We start from the raw sequence: 19,720 nt of genomic DNA, 5'->3' as shown, positions 1-19,720 counted from the left end.
AAAAAAAATATATAGACTGTGCTTCAAAATGAATCAAATTGTTTTATCTTAGCACACTACTAGCTACGAGAATAATGTCGGAAACACTTTCAATAATTGCAATAACGAATTCTTAATCTTATGTCTTTATGATTGAATGCATGCAATCACTACTTCGTTATTATAAAATGTGTTCAAAGGTTTTTCTGTTTGCAAATTTAATTAATCAACAGAGATCAATATTTATGTATTTTATCGACAAAAATCATATCTTTTGAAAAATTTCTTACAATTCAAATTTTTGTTTTTAATAGATAACATTTAAAGAGCAATTTTATTGTTTTAAATAAAATTTCGAATAATAATATTATTTTCCCTACGTATGTGATAAACTCTTACCAAATGTAACTTTAACCTTAAACACGTTCATAACATGAAATTAATAATCCCACGAAATTAAAGAGGAGGGGCATATTTATCAATTAAAAAAAATGTCATTTGCTTCAAAAACTAAGATGAAAACTGCATCGAACGTTCAAAATAAGGCTTCTAATATTAAGATCAACTTACACGTGAATGAGAAATTTACTTGGAGCGCTCAAAACATATCCACTTTTGCCATCATAATTCTTGAAACTAATGAAGTTTTTCCCTCGAAAATTAAGATATAATTTGTAATTTGTAATTTGTATTAAAATCTTCTCGAACTCCTAATATTTTCAATAATCTCTTATAAAAATTTGATAAACAACGATAACTTTATTTAACTTTTTTATCCATCTTATAACTTCAAAAACTTCAGAGCACTAAATCATTTAAATGTATGTCTTTTGCTTAATCCTGAAGGAGAAAAGAAAAGAATGCGCTTTTGTAGATAATTTGAGAGTGTATTTGTATCTTGTTATTTAACCAAATAGTTAAAATCATAGATTAAACTAAACAAAGAGATATTTCGTGAAGAGGAACTATTGCAAAAGAATTTAATGGAAATATTCACGTGAAAGAGGAATAGATAAATCTTTAAGCTCTTGGCTTACAAGTTGTAATAAAATTAAGTTTTACTTAAGTTTAATAAACTAAGCTCAATGAATTACGACCTAATGAATATATATCGTGTTCTATAAAGAACAAGGGGTAAATTTGTATTAAATTACTAAAAAAAAATATGAACACAATGCATAAAAACACACAAAGGATGTAGTTTTTTTAAAATTTTATAACCGACGTTGAACAACCGACCCAATTTTGAGTTTACGACTATTAACTTTCAAATCCGTATCCTAGCAAATTTTGATCCTAATCCAGAATACAAGGGAACTCCTCGATCAAGCATTGGGATAAATTAGTTTTCGTGGAAGACTTTTGAAAATTGAATAATTGTAGAGTTAAATTTAAACTTATTGGACTTAATATAGTTTGAATCACAAGGAAATATCAGTGTGAAATCCAGTATTAATCTTAATATATCACTCTGAAACAAAGAGACAATTCAGTAAAAACAAATTTATTTATTCCAATAGTTCATATATAGTTATATACTATGCATTCTAGAAATTTTAAGCCCATCCCAGAATACAAGGGAACTCATGGATTAATTAGTCTTCGTGGAGTACTTTTTAATGGAACTAATCCGAATTTGCGTTAAATTGAGAGGAAAAGCCACGAAAATCTCCTACGGTTAGCCCGACGCCAAGGGGATTCTAATCCGCTATCCGCCTAACACTGAGGATATTTTACGTCAGCACTGTAGTCGGTGGTAGTCAGGTGCAGAATTATTATCAATCAGCCTGCGATTCGAACCTGGGTCACTTCGCTGGCAGGCGAGGGCTCTTTCTGCTACGTCAACGCAGCTCTAAGAATATGTTTCGGTACTATGAGAAGCACTTTATAACTGTTTAAATACATTCTGTGTTTTTCAATCACTGTGCAGAGGTGATTACCTTTCTTTCAAAAGTACACTATTTGCGTTTTTTTGCATTGTTTTCGTAGCTGCAATTGAATTTTCATAACAATGTTGGCATGAAATAGAAGAGTTTTTGTGCTTACATATGTAAAATTGTTAATATAATATGTTTCTTTTTACTCTTTGATTTTCTTAATTAACTTTTAACTTTATAAGTAGGGTCTTAATGAGCATGAAAAATCAAATCAAATTAAAATTACAGTATTAAGTGCGGTGCATTTTCGATTTGTACTAGGACTTAAGCTATGGCATAATTAATTTATTAAAATAAAGTGATGCAAAGATTTAGTTAATAGTGATATAACCATTGCTAATTGTTCACTGGATTATTTAAGTCTTTTTGAAAGAATGGTATTTAATTTCCTATGTGAGTTTAGTAATTGGATCCGAAACGAAACGTGATTAACATGGAAAAATTACTATAGAACTGCCCGTCATTTTTTAAAAATAAAACTTATTTGATGAGTCGTACTATTTCAATATATTTATAAAATATATATCGAAAAAATAATAAAAGCACTTCATTTTTATTTTAAAAAAATTCTTAACAATATATATTTTTTTCACAAAAAGTATAATTAAAATATAGAAGAATAGTAATCATAAAAATTTTGACAAGCTTGAAATTTAGGATATGCAAAAGTCAAGTTTATACGTGTGCAACTCCAACATGGTTTTGAATTGATAATCAGATGAAATTATTCACTTGTTAATAAGTTAAAAATATTAAGAATATTACCAAAATATTTGAATATAGAATGAAACACAAAATGAAGTTTTTCTGTAACTTTTATTTTAGTAACTAAAAATAAACAATTTAATCTATGAATCTATTACCTAGCTATGTATCAATTGATCTGTATATGAAGGTTATAAAATTCTAACATTCTAATAATAATTATTTTAATAAGTTCCTCAACTATTGCAATTTTTTTAAAAAGAGGAAATAGAAAAATAAAACGTTTATTTTAATTTTGTCTAATTTAAATGTTCTATATTTCAAGGTATTGTAAAATGTTTCATTGATGCTTTATTAATGTCACATCGAATAATTATAAATAACTTTTTAATGAAAGAAGATTATGAAAAAGAAAATTACCTTATATGTTCACATCAACTGCTATCAAATGAAAAAGGCTGAAAATGAATTTACCTAGTTCGCTTTTTACTCCTTCAATTAAGACTGCTTCTATTATTGATGGCTTATATTTTGGAAAAAGTACTATTTTCATTTAGTTCTAATGTAGATCCTATTTTTTACATGTTTAGTATAACAATATAAATACTACTCCATTTAAATTTAAATTTGAAAATGCTTACTTTGATATGGTTAAGGAAATTTATAGTTTCAAAAGTTGATATTTATATGTATTTCGGTTGTCAAATTAGCGATAAATTACTTGGGACACAGTCAGATTAGTGCAATGATTATGAAGCCCATGTGAATTTGTATTTGGCAAATAAATTTGAAACTAGCAAACACGTTTAACGTAGTTTTATACAACCGAGCAATTACTGTAAAAATAAGCAATCTATTTGAACCTGGGGCAGTTCTAACCAGAGAAAAACAGTTTAGTATCTTCCTGTTAGTAAGCGGTAAAAAACGGTACGATCGAACATAACGGGTTTAAATGGGAGATGAATAATTGTTTCTTGTTATAATTGCACAACATATGAATATCTTATGAATTAAATCCTTACTATATATAAGCTATTCGACTTGAGTTTGGTCTCATTCAATTCGTCTCGTAATTCGTAAATTCGGTCTCGTAAGCAAAACTGATAATAATCCATACCTCACTCACCTGGGCTATAAATCGCCTGGTTCTAAATAAAAATTCTAATTCAAAAATAGTAATTTTTATACATACTCGTAAAAATCTTAATAACTTCTGATCTATTTGTTCTATTGACTTCTGATTAATCTCATTTAATTTAGCGTGAAAAGTTCCGTAGTGAACAATACTTCACTTGTCTAGACCGAAATATCACATCCGTAAATTAAAAATCAAAAATAATATACAAAAAATGTAAAAGAATCTAGCTTTTAAATTTTAATTCTTTAATAAAATTTTGATGGCACTTACCTAATCAATCAGTTTAAAATATGCGAAAAGTTTTTTTCCCCGTATCGATATCGTAGATCAGAAAGAAAAAAAAATCATTGTGAGGAAGATACGATACTTGGGTGTTATTTCTTTGCCAACTGAGAGAATTAAGATATTTTAAAATCATGCTGATTTCTTAGATTATTCTCCGAATAGTTTCCTTTCAATAAGCATTATTTTTAAAAGTTATGAATTGCAATTATGAATGCATAATAAATGAGTGATATTGTGCGATCATTCATAATTATATATGTTCACAGTTTATTTATTTTCTTTCTTTTCCTTAGATAATTTCATTTTTTATTTTATTCGAGATAAAGAAAAATTTCTGGTGAAACTTGTGAATTTTAGATGATTTTGTGAATGCAGCTCTAACAATTTAATTTTATTTTTAAAATAATAATCTAAACTAATATCGTGCAAGCAAGCATTCAAGCCTAGTTATCAGCCAAAGCTGGAGAAATAAGAAAGAGTATGAAAAGGGTGAAACAATATGAAACGTTCTACAGAAGAAAGACTCAACCCACAAGTAATCAAAATTTGAGAAATTTGAAATTTGAAGTATTTGTACAGCCGGAAAAATGATGAACTGAATTACTCTTATTAACTTCTAGCCTAAGAATCGGATTATCATGCGCTAAATTTATAAGTAAATAACTATCTAATTTTTAAATCGGACAATCTTTTTCTTATGAATAACAAAAAAGTTACTTTTGAAAATCCAAATCTCTCCATTTCACTTGAACGTGCTTTTTTTGAAGTATTCTGAAGAAGAATTTATTTGTTATTATGGTATATTTTTTGGACATTTCTAATTTTTCGCAGTGGAGGAAAATTTAATTTCGTGATTTTTTTAAACAGTGCACGAGACCATTTTAAAAATGCACAGGAGTCCAAGAATGAGCGTTTTTTTCTAATTCATTAAATGGATTGAGTTACTCAAGTTTGTAATAGTCTATAACGGATATTTGGATCGTTTTTTTCGCTGTTTACTAAGCAAAATTTCATTCTATTTTTTGAAAGCTAGCTTTGAGTCGATTTGGCGACTACCAATCATTGTTTTACCCGAGATTATTTTCAAACATGGTAATTCAATATTTCATTTTTACAATGCGAATTTAGTTACTTTCTTTGCAACTATCGATTATGAGCACTCAGATAATTTTTTGAATTTATCTATGCCACCGAATTTTCATTCCTTTTATACAGATATTTATTATAATTGATAATTTGATTACTCATTTCCATTATTTTTGTTTGATTACTTTTCTTTGCTACAATTTAAATGGGGTACTGATTATTTTTTGCAGCAATTTGCAGCTGTATTATTTTATATCAGGAAATCATTTTTTAAGTGTACATTGAAGGCGAGGATTTTTTTTTCATTTTCACTATTCCGATTTATTTATTTTATTTTTTAACTCTGCATTATGAGTATTTGGAGAGTTTTTGTTTTGCAACATTTCACAATGTGGGTTTAGTTAATTTCTTTGTAGCTATCTATTATGGGTACTCAGATAATTTTTCGCATCTATCGATGGCACCGAGTTTTTATTCTTTTTTTCAAATATTGATAATTTGCAGCTGCATTATTTAATATCACGAGATCATTTCTTAAGTGCTCATAAAAAGAGGATTTGTTTTTTCATTTCTACAATCCCGATTTATTTACTTTAATTAGTAGCTCTCTATAACAGGTATTTGATAATTTTTTGCAACTAACTATGGTTCAAAATTTGTATGTCCTTTTTTGCAACATATTTATTATAATTGATACGTATATATTATTATTATTANTATATATAAGTAGAAGAATACGGGGTTCGACTGTACGCAAATTTATAGCACTCTAAATATAGTAATTTATTTCAAAACAATAGAGTATGGAACTAAAACTAAACTCAGTGGCGCGACAGGTCGTAGAGGGCCAAGGCCTACTGTGCCCATCTCAACCTTGGGCTCTGGGGTGCAGAGAGCAGATCCGGTCAGGTGGACAGCCATTTTTTATAGTTTTTTTCTGTAACCAACTGTAGCTCAAAATTTTTATGCCCTTTTTTGAAACACATTTATTATAATTGATGTGTTATAATTATCTAATTTTTTAGATGAGATCCTTTTTAAAGTGTTTATAAAAACTTGTGGATTCATTTTAAGATTTTCACTACTAGGATTTGGTTAGTTTCTTTGCAACTATCTATTATGGGTACTCAGATAATTTTCTTCATCTATCTATGGCACCGAATTTTTCTTCCTTTTCTTCCAGATCTTTATTATAATTGATAATTTGATTATTCATTTTCATTATTAGGGTTTGGTTACTTTTATTTGCAACACTTTATATGGGGTACTGATTGTTTGTTTTGCAACTATGATCTATAATCTTATAAATTTATAATAAATACTTTGTAACTACCTATTAGTTTTTACATGAAACCCTTTTTAAAGCGTTCATACAGGCGCGAGTTTTTTTTAAAATTTCATTTACGGAATGTGGGTTGAGCTACTTTACTTTGCAACTATCTAAACTGGGTATTCAAAATAAATGAAGAAAAAGGAAGAAGAAAATAAAAAAGAAAGAAAGAAAGCAGAAAGTAAGATAGAAGTGGTGAGAGAAGAGAGATAGGAAAAGGGCGTACATGAGCTTCTTGACTTCATAGGCAAGAGTTGGAGACGGTATGATAGCCCGTGAGACAGCTTGCAATTGGGTGAGGCCTGCACTGAAGAACACACAGTCAGTGCGATGTGCCGTCAAACACACACAAACACACACTCACATTCCTAACCTACCAACCTACTCTACACAATCTACAACTACTTTTTTTATTCTTTTCATAAACACTCAACTAAATCTACTATACCACTGTGAATTACGTTGTGGGTTATTCAAATAATACACTATGGATTTCTAAGTAAAATTACTAATACTAGTTTTGTTGATATGCTGAAATAGAAATTCATTATAGCAATCAAACAAATATTATAAGAGGAAATAAGTGCAGTCGTTACTGCAATTTTTTTCCAATTACGAAAATTCATTAAGCATGAAAATAGTAAAAATGGGGTTAAAATTTCAAATAATTAAGAACTGCATTGCAACCACTGCACATTAATTAAGAATAGTGTTATATTTATTTTAGAAAAAGTAATTTATTTTGTGTAATTTTGTATACAAATAAATAATTAAGGTTCAATTAAAGATTAGTTTTTTTCTATACAACTTTAGAGAAAAATTTGGTAGATATATTAGAAAGAAATCTTAACACACCCATTGCTAATTAATGGAAGATTTGATATTATGTAACGAAACTACATAGTGAAATAATGTAGAGTTAACCTAAAGTTTCTAAATAAGTCATTTGGCTCGAATTTAATCATAAATCTGCTGTAGGAACTATGCAAGTCCATATCTAACATTTCAGTTCGTAACCAGGTAACAAAAATGTATTTCAATGAGTGATCCGAACAGTTTGATGTCAAATATATAAAATTCTTTCAAAATTCGTTTCTATTCTATAAACCTTTAAATTTTTTTCCTGATCTTTTTGTATTAGATTATGGACTTGTTAATGACTATAATGCCTAGAAAGCAATGTTGAATAAGTCAGTTAGAAGAAGTGATAAATTTTCACTAATGGAATAATAAAATTAATTTTCTCCAATTTAGTATGCAATTGAAAGTGTGCATGTGCATGATTATCAATTTAACTTATGTACAAAGTATTTAGGCTTCGAACACTAGTGAACACGATAAAATGTTGATATTCTATAATTTACTCTAATAAATTTTTTTCTTTTTCAAACACCGAGCTAATTCCTTTAGTAAACAACATTTTACAGTTCATAGTTATTAGAATAGTTGTAAAAATATAAGATAACCAGTGATTTCAAGAATACACGATTGATTTAAAACGAAATTAACTGTAGCACTTTTTCATGGAAAACAGTTTTGTTTTTAAAATTCATATACATTTTGAAGTCAATTTTAGTATAAATTGCATGTTTTTTCTTTAAAGAAAAATTAAGAACAATTCTAGTTATTTGCCAGAATTAATTGTTTTACAGAATGATTTACAGAAAATCAGATTTTATCACTGAATAAATTTTTTTTCTCAACAGAATACAAGAAAATACAAAATGTAAATGTTTTGCTTCAAATATTAAGTAAGTTACTCACAGTTATTTCTTCCCTTGTATTATATTTCCCTACAGTTTCAATATGCACGTACTAAAACTTTTTTTTTATTGAAATTCAGCTAGGCCATGAACTTTTGAAATCACCGGATATAATAATGAACAATAATTACAGAATAATCAGACGTTCTTTTATTAGGTAATGTTAAACAGTAAGCATAGAATAGTTAGAACAATAATTCTTTTTCTATGCAATCTTGACAGTAATTATTGAATAATTAGAACAAAATTTATTTTCCTTTTCCGTAAAAAAGGTTTATTATTAAAATTAGGTAAGTTGTTTGCTTACAAAAATGCATTGAAACTGTGCTTGCTAAAAATTTGAAATGCGCTTACAAAATCGAAATCTTTTATGCGTAATCGTCTATTGTAGTTCCGTAATTAAGAGCACAGTCGCGTACTTGAAAATTTAATAAAAAAAATTCACTATTAATTGTTTTCAGAAATAAAGTTGTTTTCAAACATTTTAATTAATCAATTTAATTTTAAGAGTAATTTTAAAGCAAGTTTTAATAGTTTTTAAAAAAAGTAAAGTAAGCAATTTATTTATTATTTATTGAAAGATATTTCAATTAACTTACTACACGGATTAGAAAAAAAATATTGAAACACTTTTATACTAACTTTTTATATGATGTGTTTCGTTTAGCTACAAATGTTTTGGATAAAATTACATGGCAAATCTGTGGGCACAATTTGAAAGATTATTCCTTTAAGATTATAACATTTTTATCAATAGAACATTTTTAAGTAAAATTCGGATCGAGAAAAAAGGAGAGTAAGTTGACATTTCTTCTATTTTTTTATACCAGTTATTTTGAACTTTGTAATAAAACTATCACATTCCTATTAAATCAATAGGATTCCGATAGTTTCATTAGAATGTTGTTTTTAATTATTGTGTCATTAGAAAAGGGAAGAAGCCTTTAAATATCTACGCAATTTTGGTCGAAGCAAATTTTGCGATGGTAAAGAAGACATTATTTCTGAAAGCTTTAAGCATAATCTTTCACTTTATGGCAACAGTTATATCATGTAAACTTTCGCTGCTAAAAGAAATATTGTTCTCTTAGAGTTAGTATAGAAATGTTTCCCTAACTTCGTCCAACTCCTGTAAACAAATAGAGTTTAAGTTTAAATATTTTCGATAGAAAGTTATCTAATAAAGTCTTAGTTATACTCCTGTTCTTGCTCAAAGCACACTCGTTAAACTTATTCACTGCGTCAAAAAATTACTTACCTCAACGATTAAATAATGCTGTCTTTAAGTTAATATTTTTCTTTGAAACATCAACAAAAATTATTGCATCAAAGTTTCCATTTCGCTGTGCTCTTTTATTCTTAGAACTTTGCCACTTTCGCTTTAATTACGGAGCATTGTTTAAAGAGAAAGAGCAAGTTTTATTTGTTTCAACACATGAAAGACTACTTAGTTACACAGTCGAAAGCAGAAGGTCTAATAGTGTTTACTGTAGAACATACATTATGATGTAATTACATTTTCGAATCGTTTAATTTCCGGAACTAAATTTTTTCGGATTATTTGAGATGAATGTTGTTTGCAAATGACAAAGAAAGATTTAGAAGGAATTTGAGGTTAGGAGTAATCCATCAAGCTGGAAAAAAAGCAAATGCCCTGGGTTGATGGAATAGTTAAAGTGATGGATTGCTTGGATGTCACTGCTCGAAACATTTCTTCAAAAAATAGTGCCAATACTTGCTAACTTGTAAGAATAAGTCTAACGTGGACAGAAATTAAATTTTAAATATTTTAATATTGGAATACGGCATGTTTTTAAAATTGAAAATCCTATTGCCGAACAACGAATTTTAAATTCTAAGCAGAATAATTTTATTTCATGTTGCCTCAACTTGAATATCTCTGTAATTGCTAAAAAAAGTTGGTACGGGATTTTATTTTATTATTTTTTTACACCTAAGTAACATCTTTCTTTTTTTTATATCAGAGTCAAATGATTTATTTTTGATTACCAAGTTAGCGTTTATTTTCACTCTAAATTACCATCTTTAAGTGTTTTTTAAACCAAATAAATGCGTTTTATTTTTTTATTTTTACGTAAGTTGATGCATAAAGTTTCGTGCTTGAAAGTGTACAGGAACATGAACAGAATTGCTCTAATGAATTTCTTTGACTTAGAAGCAATTTATTGTTTTTCTTTAATAAAATTTAAGCATTCAAAATACTTTGTGAACTGGTTTTATAAAATTATTCTTAGTCGTTTTTTCGTTACTCTTAGATGCCACGTAACTAGAAATCGCTGAAATTAATCGAAAACTTTAAAATAAATGTTAGAAATTATGCTATCGTCGAGATTTAGTCAAAATCAGGTTTCTTTTAAATAAAGAAGAAGAATCTGCGAGGCAATGATTTTCATTTACTGATAAAGTAGGATATAAACGATTAAAATAAATTGCAAAAATTGCGAAAAAAAATTATTATCATTTCTTATGTTATTTTGTTTGAGCCTTTTCAGAATTTTCATTTATTCATCTTTTTATTTATTATACTTATTTGCCTTATGCTGTTAACAAAGCTTTGCTCGCAAGTACGTTATAAATATTTATTGCAAAAAAATATTTATTGCATGATATGATTTGGAATCGTAATTACGAAAATTTTAATAATAATGGAAAGATGAAAATTTTCACTATTTTGTAATTTCAATGTCATGATTTCAAAATCAAAATTAAAAATAAAATAAAAAATATCAGGATTTTCCAACTCGAATCTCCTCATTTTATGGTCTTCATTAAATTTTCGTTAAGATTTTCATAATGAATTTTAAAAATTCATTTTTTTTTCATTCATGTCAACTATGGTGTTCTGAAATTAATTTGAAAATAATTTTTGTTTCAGATATTTAACTGATCAAGGGAATTTCGCATGGAAAATAAAGTCAACGGATTTTTTACGCTAAATTTAATAAGAGTTTTAGCATAAATGTTACAATATGCAATAATAAAATAGAATTAAAACCTGGTATTTACCTGCTGTGCCTTTTTCTGTGGCCTGGTGATGAAATAGAGGTTAAGGAGTTGGCCTTTCCATCACTTCTCTTTCTTTCTCCGTTACGAGACGGCACAACGGCAATAGCTGGGGCTGAAATAAATTAAAATTATTTATTTTCCGCATGAATAACCTATAAAAGAACTGTTTTAAAATGTTAATTCGAAGTCTTCTGTTTAAGAAAAATAATTATAGTACTTTTGTAAGAGAATGTTTTATTGCCCAAAAATTTACAAACTTGTTGAAAGAGAGATTATTTATTTTCCGCGTAAATAACCTATAAAATAACTGTTTTAAAATGTCAATTCATTTTTTTCTATTTAGGAAGAGTAATTATAGTACTTTTGAAAGAAAATATTTTATTGCCCCAAAATTTACAAACTTGTTGAAAGAGAGATTGTTTATTTTCCGAATAAATAACCTATAAAAGAACTGTTTCAAAATGTCAATTCAATGTCTTCTGCTTAAGAAAAGTAATTATTGTACTTTTGTAAGAGAATGTTTTATTGCCCCAAAATTTACAAACTTGTTGAAAGAGAGATTATTCATTTTCCACATAAATAACCTAGAGATAGTTTTACTGCCCCAAAATTTGATAAAACTTGTTGAAAGAGAGATTATTTACTTTCCGCATAACTAACCTATAAAAGAACTATTTTAAAATATTAATTCAATGTTTTCTGTTTAAGAAAAGTAATTATAGTACATTCGTAAAAGAATGTTTTATTGTTATAAATTTGTTGAAATAGAGATTATTTATTTTCCGTATGAGTATTCTAAAGAACCACAGTTTTAAAATATAACCCAGTGAGTCCTGTTTAATGAGAGTGACTATATTATAGTATATTATAGTTATTTTGTAATAAAATATTTAATTCTCTCGAAATTAGTGAACTTGTTGAATTATGCGATGTTGCAAATTAGGCACATTCTGCTTTTTGTAAATTCAGAGTATTTGGCGGATGGATACGTAAATAGCAAATTTTCATACTTAAAAATTATTTAAAGCTTTAATTTTTTTCATGATTTTCTGTATTTTAGTTTAATGTAGATTTGATTTCAGAAAAGTTACAAAACGTAATTTAGTTTTTATTATTTAGATAACTACATGATTTGGTTTCTTTTTATAAAAATATTACATCTCCTTTTTAATATAAAACATTCTATATGGAGTAATATAGATATTCCATATTACTTTTTCTTCCTTTTTTTCCATAACTTAGCGAAAGAGCGTGTTGAGTTGATTTTATTTATATAAAAAATCAGTATTATTGATGCAATTAGCTTTAAAATGTAAAAATTATTTAGTTCATTTGTCTTAGAACATCGGCATTATTGGTTAAATTGTCTTTAGCATTGTTAAATTGATTAGCTTTTGAATGTCAACACCACTGAAGTGATTAGCTTCGTAACGCAGCAATATTGAATTGATTAATTTTCGAAAGTCAACATTGTTGAATAGATTATTTTAGACTAGATGATGTCTCACAAATATTGTTTTTCAGAAAATAATTTAAAGACTTGGTCAAATACAGTAATATTTTGTACTTTCAAACAACCATATCTTGTTTTTAAATCTGTAAAATAGATTTTTTTTTTCGAAACCTCATTTAACATATTCTCACTGCAACATCTAAAGCTACGGTTGCATTATGGTTTAGCTATTCTTATATTACTGCTTGAGTGCAATATTTATTTCAAATATATATGGTTTTTGCATAAAAAACACATAGTTAGCTAACCATAAAACGAGAAGATAAATGCTGAAGCTGCAGCCTTAATAGAGTAGCACTCAATATATCAATTAGATATTTATTTGAATTTTTTTCCAGTTTTGAAAAATCTTTTAATTGGATTTTACTGAAATTTTAATAATTCGCGGCATTTGCGACATTCTACAAGTGTTAGATGGACAGGAAATTTATAAAAAGTATATAGCTTCAGTATTGAGTTGTTGGACAAAGAGTAAAGGTTTCTATTTTTTGTTTGATTTTTTGTTCAGATTAATTGGCGATTATTGTGCAACTCGTGTGATAGATTTATACTTGCCAGGGTTAAAAAAGTATAATTAAATAAATATTACTGTGAATAACTGAATACGGAAAGATTTATCGTCTAATATTTTCAGAAATTTAAAAATTTAATCTTAAGTAACGCATAAAAGGAATTTTAAGGATTAAATCTCTATAATTAGGATTTAATCTCTATAAGTAACGCATTTCGGGATTTTTAATATTTATCTTTTAAATTTTATCAGAAGTATTGCTAACGAAAAATGTAATCGCAAATAATAAGTTAATCTTTTTAATTAAATTTAGTTTGAAAGACTATTTTGTACTGATTATTATCGCGTGATTGTCAGAATAATAGTTATAATATTTTCTATTTTAAAGCAGTATGCGTAAAATTTTTTTGTTAAGATACTTTAAAGTTTTTTTTAGCAAGAATGTAAATATATGTATCATCTTGATGCTTTTAAATTATCATGCTCTTGTGAAAAATTATTGCAATTTAAAAGCATCTCTTTATTTTTTTTTATGTTTGAAAAGAGTCTAAAATAGATTAAGTAATGATGTGCGTGCTTATCATTTTGTAAGAATAAATAAGCATTATTTGCATCCTCATGCACTTTAAAAGCATTTTCTTTCTGCCATGATAGTTTAAAACATCAAACTTAGACTTAGAAGCAGGGGAAGCACGTTTGAAAGGAAAGTGATATTAAAATTTAAAAGGAAGAAATGTCAAGATGCTTTTCTTTTTTTTCTTTTCATATATATCTTTTTTTGTCATAACGTAGCAAGTAGTAAACTTTATTTCAACTCAATATTTTTTTGTCAACTCGATATTTGTTTTTCTTTCTTGTTGAAAAAAGTAAACTAATAAAAAAAATTGAATAAAATTAATATCGATTAAACAACATTTGAACTAATAATCATTGTCACTGATAATAAATCTAACTATTATAGATGAAAATGGCTATGGAATAAAAATTTTAATTAATGTGCACGGTTACGCGAAGAAATAACGTTTTTCTAGAATACCAGTAGTTATTAGCATTTTCGCTTCCAATTGAGGAATCCTGTACACANATATAGAGGAAAAGGTGTAAATATGGGCACCCTCTTTTGTTTTTTGGATAAAGTTACTTTCAATTTGAAAATTTCTGGATTTTTATCTTTCATTAACAACTATAACAAGTTTCCTAAATGCGAGAGGGCAAAACAATGATTAACATCAATTATTTCATTTCAAAAACGACGATTTTCAAAAATCTTTTAAAAAAGCACCAGAAAAAATGGGGTGTAAATATGAGCCCTCTTCAAAAAAGCCACCAAAAATAGTTTAAAAACAGGATAAAACAATACAAAATTTTAGAGAATTTATTTATTACAGGAAAAAAGAATTATTTACAGAAATCGCAAAATAACTGGCTCTTTCACCCCCGGCACAGTGCCCACATTTGGCACATAACGCATCTTACCCACACCTCTCCTCGAGTGTCTTCAGAGAACTTTCCATCACAAAAGCTGCTAGTTGCATCGCTTGAGTCTGGTTTATCCCAACTGTTGACATTTATTAGATTCGTATCATCATCGCTGTAGATAAGAGGAGGGTCATCGAGTCTGATGAGTCCGATGATGAATCGTATCGTTGCGTGGGCCGAATTTTCTTTTTTTGAAGGCCTTTCGTCTTCACACCCTGCCCTCTGGCCGGTCTCTTACCCCGGGAAAACTCAAGGACGTCTTCTTGAGAGCACTTGTCAAGCGTCTTGGTCAACTGATCCTTGTATGGTAATCCGGTGATGAGGCTGGACCTTGCTGCTTTGCGTCCACGAGTAGTGATTATCTTCTTAATGTTGGGAACAGGAGATATGTCGAACGGAGAAATTGCACTTGAAGTTCCCGGGGAACATTGAGGTATTTCAGCTGCCTTATCAATTGGCATAACTAGAGCCTGATGTGCTAAACTCCACTAAAGAAAGTTGGTGTAATTATGGGCACCCTTTAAATGGGGGCCCATATTTACACCAACCCCACCTAAGAAGGATGACCACTATCACAAGTAACCTAAAAGCGTGCGTGACTAAAGGTGTGCTTCAAAAAATAGCTTAAGATCTCCGCTTTCCGGATATCACTGTCAAATTATTTCTAACTGAACATAAGTACGTGAAAAGAAAACGATTTCACATACCTCTCAAAAGTTTGCAGTCCAGAATAAGCACCAATTTGCACAATAACTCACGCTGCATCCACACTACTTGAAAAAATGGTTTCAACTGCTCTGTACAATCTTATGTTAGCAACTGGCGCCATATACAGTCCTTGCCGCCAGTCTTCAGTACCTCCCATAGCTACTAGGGAGGGGTACCCATATTTACACCTGTGCCCATTTTTACACCTTCTCTTCTACCAGTAGTTATTAGCATTTTCGCTTCCAATTGAGGAATCCTGTACACATAGCTATTTAATTTTTAAAATTTTTATCTCAAATAAAACTCGTCCGCTATTATTATAATTAATTATCAACATTTTTATTTTGATTATTAATAAGTTCCGACCTCCACTGTGCTCATCATCACGCTTACAAATGAATAAAAGTGGTTACAGATCGTTGATTTTCACCTATAAATTTGCCGAATTTCTGGGTTTTTAGGAACACTAATCACAGTAATTTTTACCAAAGCAATTCGTTAAGGATCTTTGTAAGATTAACAATAAAAAAAGGCGTTATAATTTGTGATAAAGTTTGTAAAATGAGGTAAAATTTGCTAATTTTATCATGATACCTTAGAACATGTTATAAAAATGATTTATTTTTCCATTTTGCATTTTTTACAAAATGTGTGGGAATAAGAACTATAATTCTGAAAGGCAGAATTTTCGGTAAGCCGTTGCACTGAAAAATGACCAAATGATTACTATACATCTTGGTTTTGTTTATATTTCTCTTTCTTTTTTCTTTTTTTGTTGTTGCTGCCAGAAACGTCATTATCATATAGTACTGTGATCTAACTGCTTTTTTTTTCTAAAAAAGAGTACGTACACTTTATAATTTTTTAATTTGCTTTAATGCTGTTCCTAACTTTTTAATTTGCTTTTAGATTTACTATCACTTGTATTGGTAGCAATCAAATAGATGAATATATAAGAGCTAAAATAAAGTGAATAATTAATTTTTATTGGAAGTGATTTTAATATTAAAAATTCTATAAGAAAGCAATTTTGAAAGTTTATATCAAAATCAAACAATAACAATATTAAACATTCAAATATGCATATAATAATATAACCATTCCGAATATTTGACATAGAACTTGGTCCAAACTTAAGATAAATAAACTTTTTATTAAACCTATAAACAACCTTTTATAAACAACATAGAAGTAGAATCACTGGACATACTTGATTTCCTTAAGAACAGTGAGGCCCAGACGTTTCTTTTAAACTTGCTTGCTGCTTCAAAAAGAAAATGAATAAGTTACTTTCGACTTGAGTCCAGATTTGAATAAGCGATAATGCGTGCTGCTAGGCAGAGGAGATAGAGAAACGACACAAGAAGCCAACGCCACCAAAAAACATACAAGTTTACAACAACACCGATATCTGCGTGTGAAGAACTTTAACATGGTAATTCAGAAAGTGTGCTGATATTTTTAAATTTATTAAAAACTAATACCTTAAAATGAGAAAAAGAACGCGATTTTCCTAAAAGGAAACGATTATTTAAAGGTTTAATTTGTAGAATAGTTTTCTTATTTTTAATTTTATTCCTTTTTTGAAAAAAAATTTAATATGAATTTTAAAGTCTAATAAATTTTGAAAGTGGGAAGAAGAATTCAATTTTAAAGTAAACGGTAACTTAATTCTTTTTGTTGAGTAGAATCAGATTCCTATTTTCAAGTTTGAGCTTCTGCTTTTGAAAAAAAAAAGCATTTTAATTTTAGCGTGGTAGACAAATGTAAACTTTAGTAATAGTTTGCAGTTTAAGCAAATTTCGAAACCGAGAAAAATAGTGGATTTTTTAAGAGAAAATGATTATTTAACTATTTTATTCGCATAATTGTCTTCTGAATTTCATTTTTAATCTTCCATTTTTTAAAAAATTTAAATATTTTAGAGTAATTGATAGTTTGCAAGTCAAAAAATAAGAAATAAAAATAAGAAAAAGAACGAGATATTTTGAGCAAACGATTATTTAAATATTTTACTTGTGGAATTCTTCAGTTATTTGTGACGTTTCAATTTCATAGTACTTGATAGTTCTACAGTAATAACTTGAACAAATTTTGAAGGCTAGTTTTAACGCTTGTTTTTTATTAAAACAAACAGATATAAATGCAAAACTTTCCTATGTTTGGTGATTTAGTGATAACAGCTTTACCGCACCATAAATGCAAATGAATTTATTATAGTTTTCATTTGTGACTTTGATAACATAGCAGTGAGGCTGGTAATTGTTAAATCCAAAACTCACTCAACTAATTGTTGGTACATTCATTTTATAGTATTCACGACGCCACGACATCATGATGTGCCCTTTACTTAAATGGTGCAGTTAGAATTAAATTATTTAGTCACGTAAGCCAAACACTTTTAACTGTAATGATGGTCAATTTTCATTCATTACAACAGTCTTAAGAGAGCTAATTTCAATGAGATTTACAATGTAACAAGAGTAGAGTTACTTGTGCCAATTACATTCTATTGAGTTTTATGTTAAATCAGAACAAATATTTGACAGTTATACTCATTAAGGTGTTAAAGTTATAAAAAATTATTTATAGTCTCTTTAAAATATTTCTGAACTGAAATTAGTAGTTCTTCTTTCATAATAAAAATTAAATATTAACCTCTATTAGTTTTTTATACCAAAGATGAGAGCTTAACATTGTCTTTGTTATGCATTGTTAAAATTTTATGCAAAATTGAAATTGCGTTCAAAGAAAAAAGTTTTAAATTGCAGGTTGGAATTTTGCCGTTAATTAATAAAGTTTAACCACTCATTCTAATTAGTTTCATCTTTGTCCTGTTTTTAACAACGTGATAATCAAAGTGCTATAATATTACTAGAGAGTAGAGGATTAGATTTTATTATTGAGCAAAAAGGAGATTTCAATATTGAAAGTATATCTATAAAAACATTAAAAATACGTCATAAAATTTTTATTTATAGCTAATTTTTTGAAATAACGTCTTCTGAAGCATTTAAAAATTTCCAAATCGTATATACTAAATCTCTTTCAATCTAAGAATTTAAAATTAGCGTGGGAAATGATAAGAAAAAATTATTTTAGAAAATTTTTTTGAAATCGGAATTTTCTTAGAGAAATTTAAAATAAACTCTTTATAAAATTGCACTAGTTTATGAAAATAAAACTTTCTTTTTTTAAAATATTGAGTTCTTCAAATTCAATTGCACTGTTAAGTGAAAATCTGGTAAACTCAGCAGAAATTAAAACTACTGCTTTATGCTTCGAATTATAACGAAACTATTGCTTTATTCTTTATTAGTAGTGAAACTAATAAAAATTGCGTTTTTATTTCTTTCGATAAACAAAACGGGTTACTTTAATTCAACTCTGAGTTGATTATGAAACATTAAATTTCAATAAAATGCTACTTAGCTTTAAAAGTTTATGTATGAACCCATTCTGAATTACTTTTTGATGAGAATTTAAAAGCTATGTTATTACATGATGTTTTAAGAGGGTTTCTCAAGTTTTAATAGGTTAGAAAAATGAATAATTTTGATTTCAATTCTAATTATCAATAATTTATCAAGAAAATAAACTAAATGAATTTAATTTAACTTTTTATGATTCATCAAATTTGGAAAAGAACTCTAAAGAAAATGCTCGATCCATATTTGGATATGGATCTAAGAAAGATATTACAAGGTATGTTGAGAGTGTTCTCTAAATGAAATAAAATAAAACGAATATTTTCAAATAACTGTTACTTTAAATTATTCCATCTGAACTAACGACATTTTATCCCACCTTTAAACTGCTGAAAAGTGTAATGTTTTTGCTTTACACAATTTATTATTACACGGATCATTAATTACTGTGTGCGCATTTTTTTACCAAATAATGAGCACTCAGATATCGGTGTTGGAAAATGTGAAGGCTTGCTTCGGAATGAAAGTTATAGTGCTTGTAAAGAGCATGAAGGTCATTAAACATGCGTATTCTCATTCGTGATTTGAACAGCTGCTGCGGCAAATGACACCCCGGCCGTTAGGTAAGCCCAATATTCTATATTAGTGCTTCATGCATACCACATATAAATGTCACTCATTAACAATGAAAATAAGAGAAATAATGTAGCTTCAGATAAATTTAAATTTAAACGGATTGTCTGCTTAGTAAATCCCCAAGAAGATAAACGAATTCTCAGCTTTTGCCTAATGCACCCCCACAATGCGTATATACTATTTAATTTTTAAAAT

General features: G+C 28.0%; 1 protein-coding gene across 3 annotated transcripts in view; it reads right to left on the bottom strand.

Annotated features, from left to right (window-relative positions):
• The window catches only part of LOC107437872 (calcium-activated potassium channel slowpoke-like), a 218,399-nt gene that overhangs the window by 18,726 nt on the left and 179,953 nt on the right, over window positions 1-19,720 (bottom strand). For 2 of the 3 annotated variants that reach the window (XM_071180104.1, XM_071180105.1), the window contains exon 16: window positions 11,251-11,362. In XM_071180104.1, the coding sequence (XP_071036205.1) occupies window positions 11,251-11,362 (112 nt within the window). Of the gene's footprint in view, window positions 1-11,250; window positions 11,363-16,671; window positions 16,726-19,720 lie in introns of all 3 variants that reach the window. The other variant, XM_071180103.1, reaches the window with a different exon arrangement.

Source organism: Parasteatoda tepidariorum, chromosome 4 (assembly GCF_043381705.1).
Source record: "Parasteatoda tepidariorum isolate YZ-2023 chromosome 4, CAS_Ptep_4.0, whole genome shotgun sequence".
NCBI classification, from domain to species: Eukaryota; Metazoa; Arthropoda; class Arachnida; order Araneae; family Theridiidae; genus Parasteatoda; species Parasteatoda tepidariorum.
The sequence above is the reverse complement of the archived record's forward strand: the minus strand, read 5'-3'. Positions and strand labels throughout refer to the sequence as shown.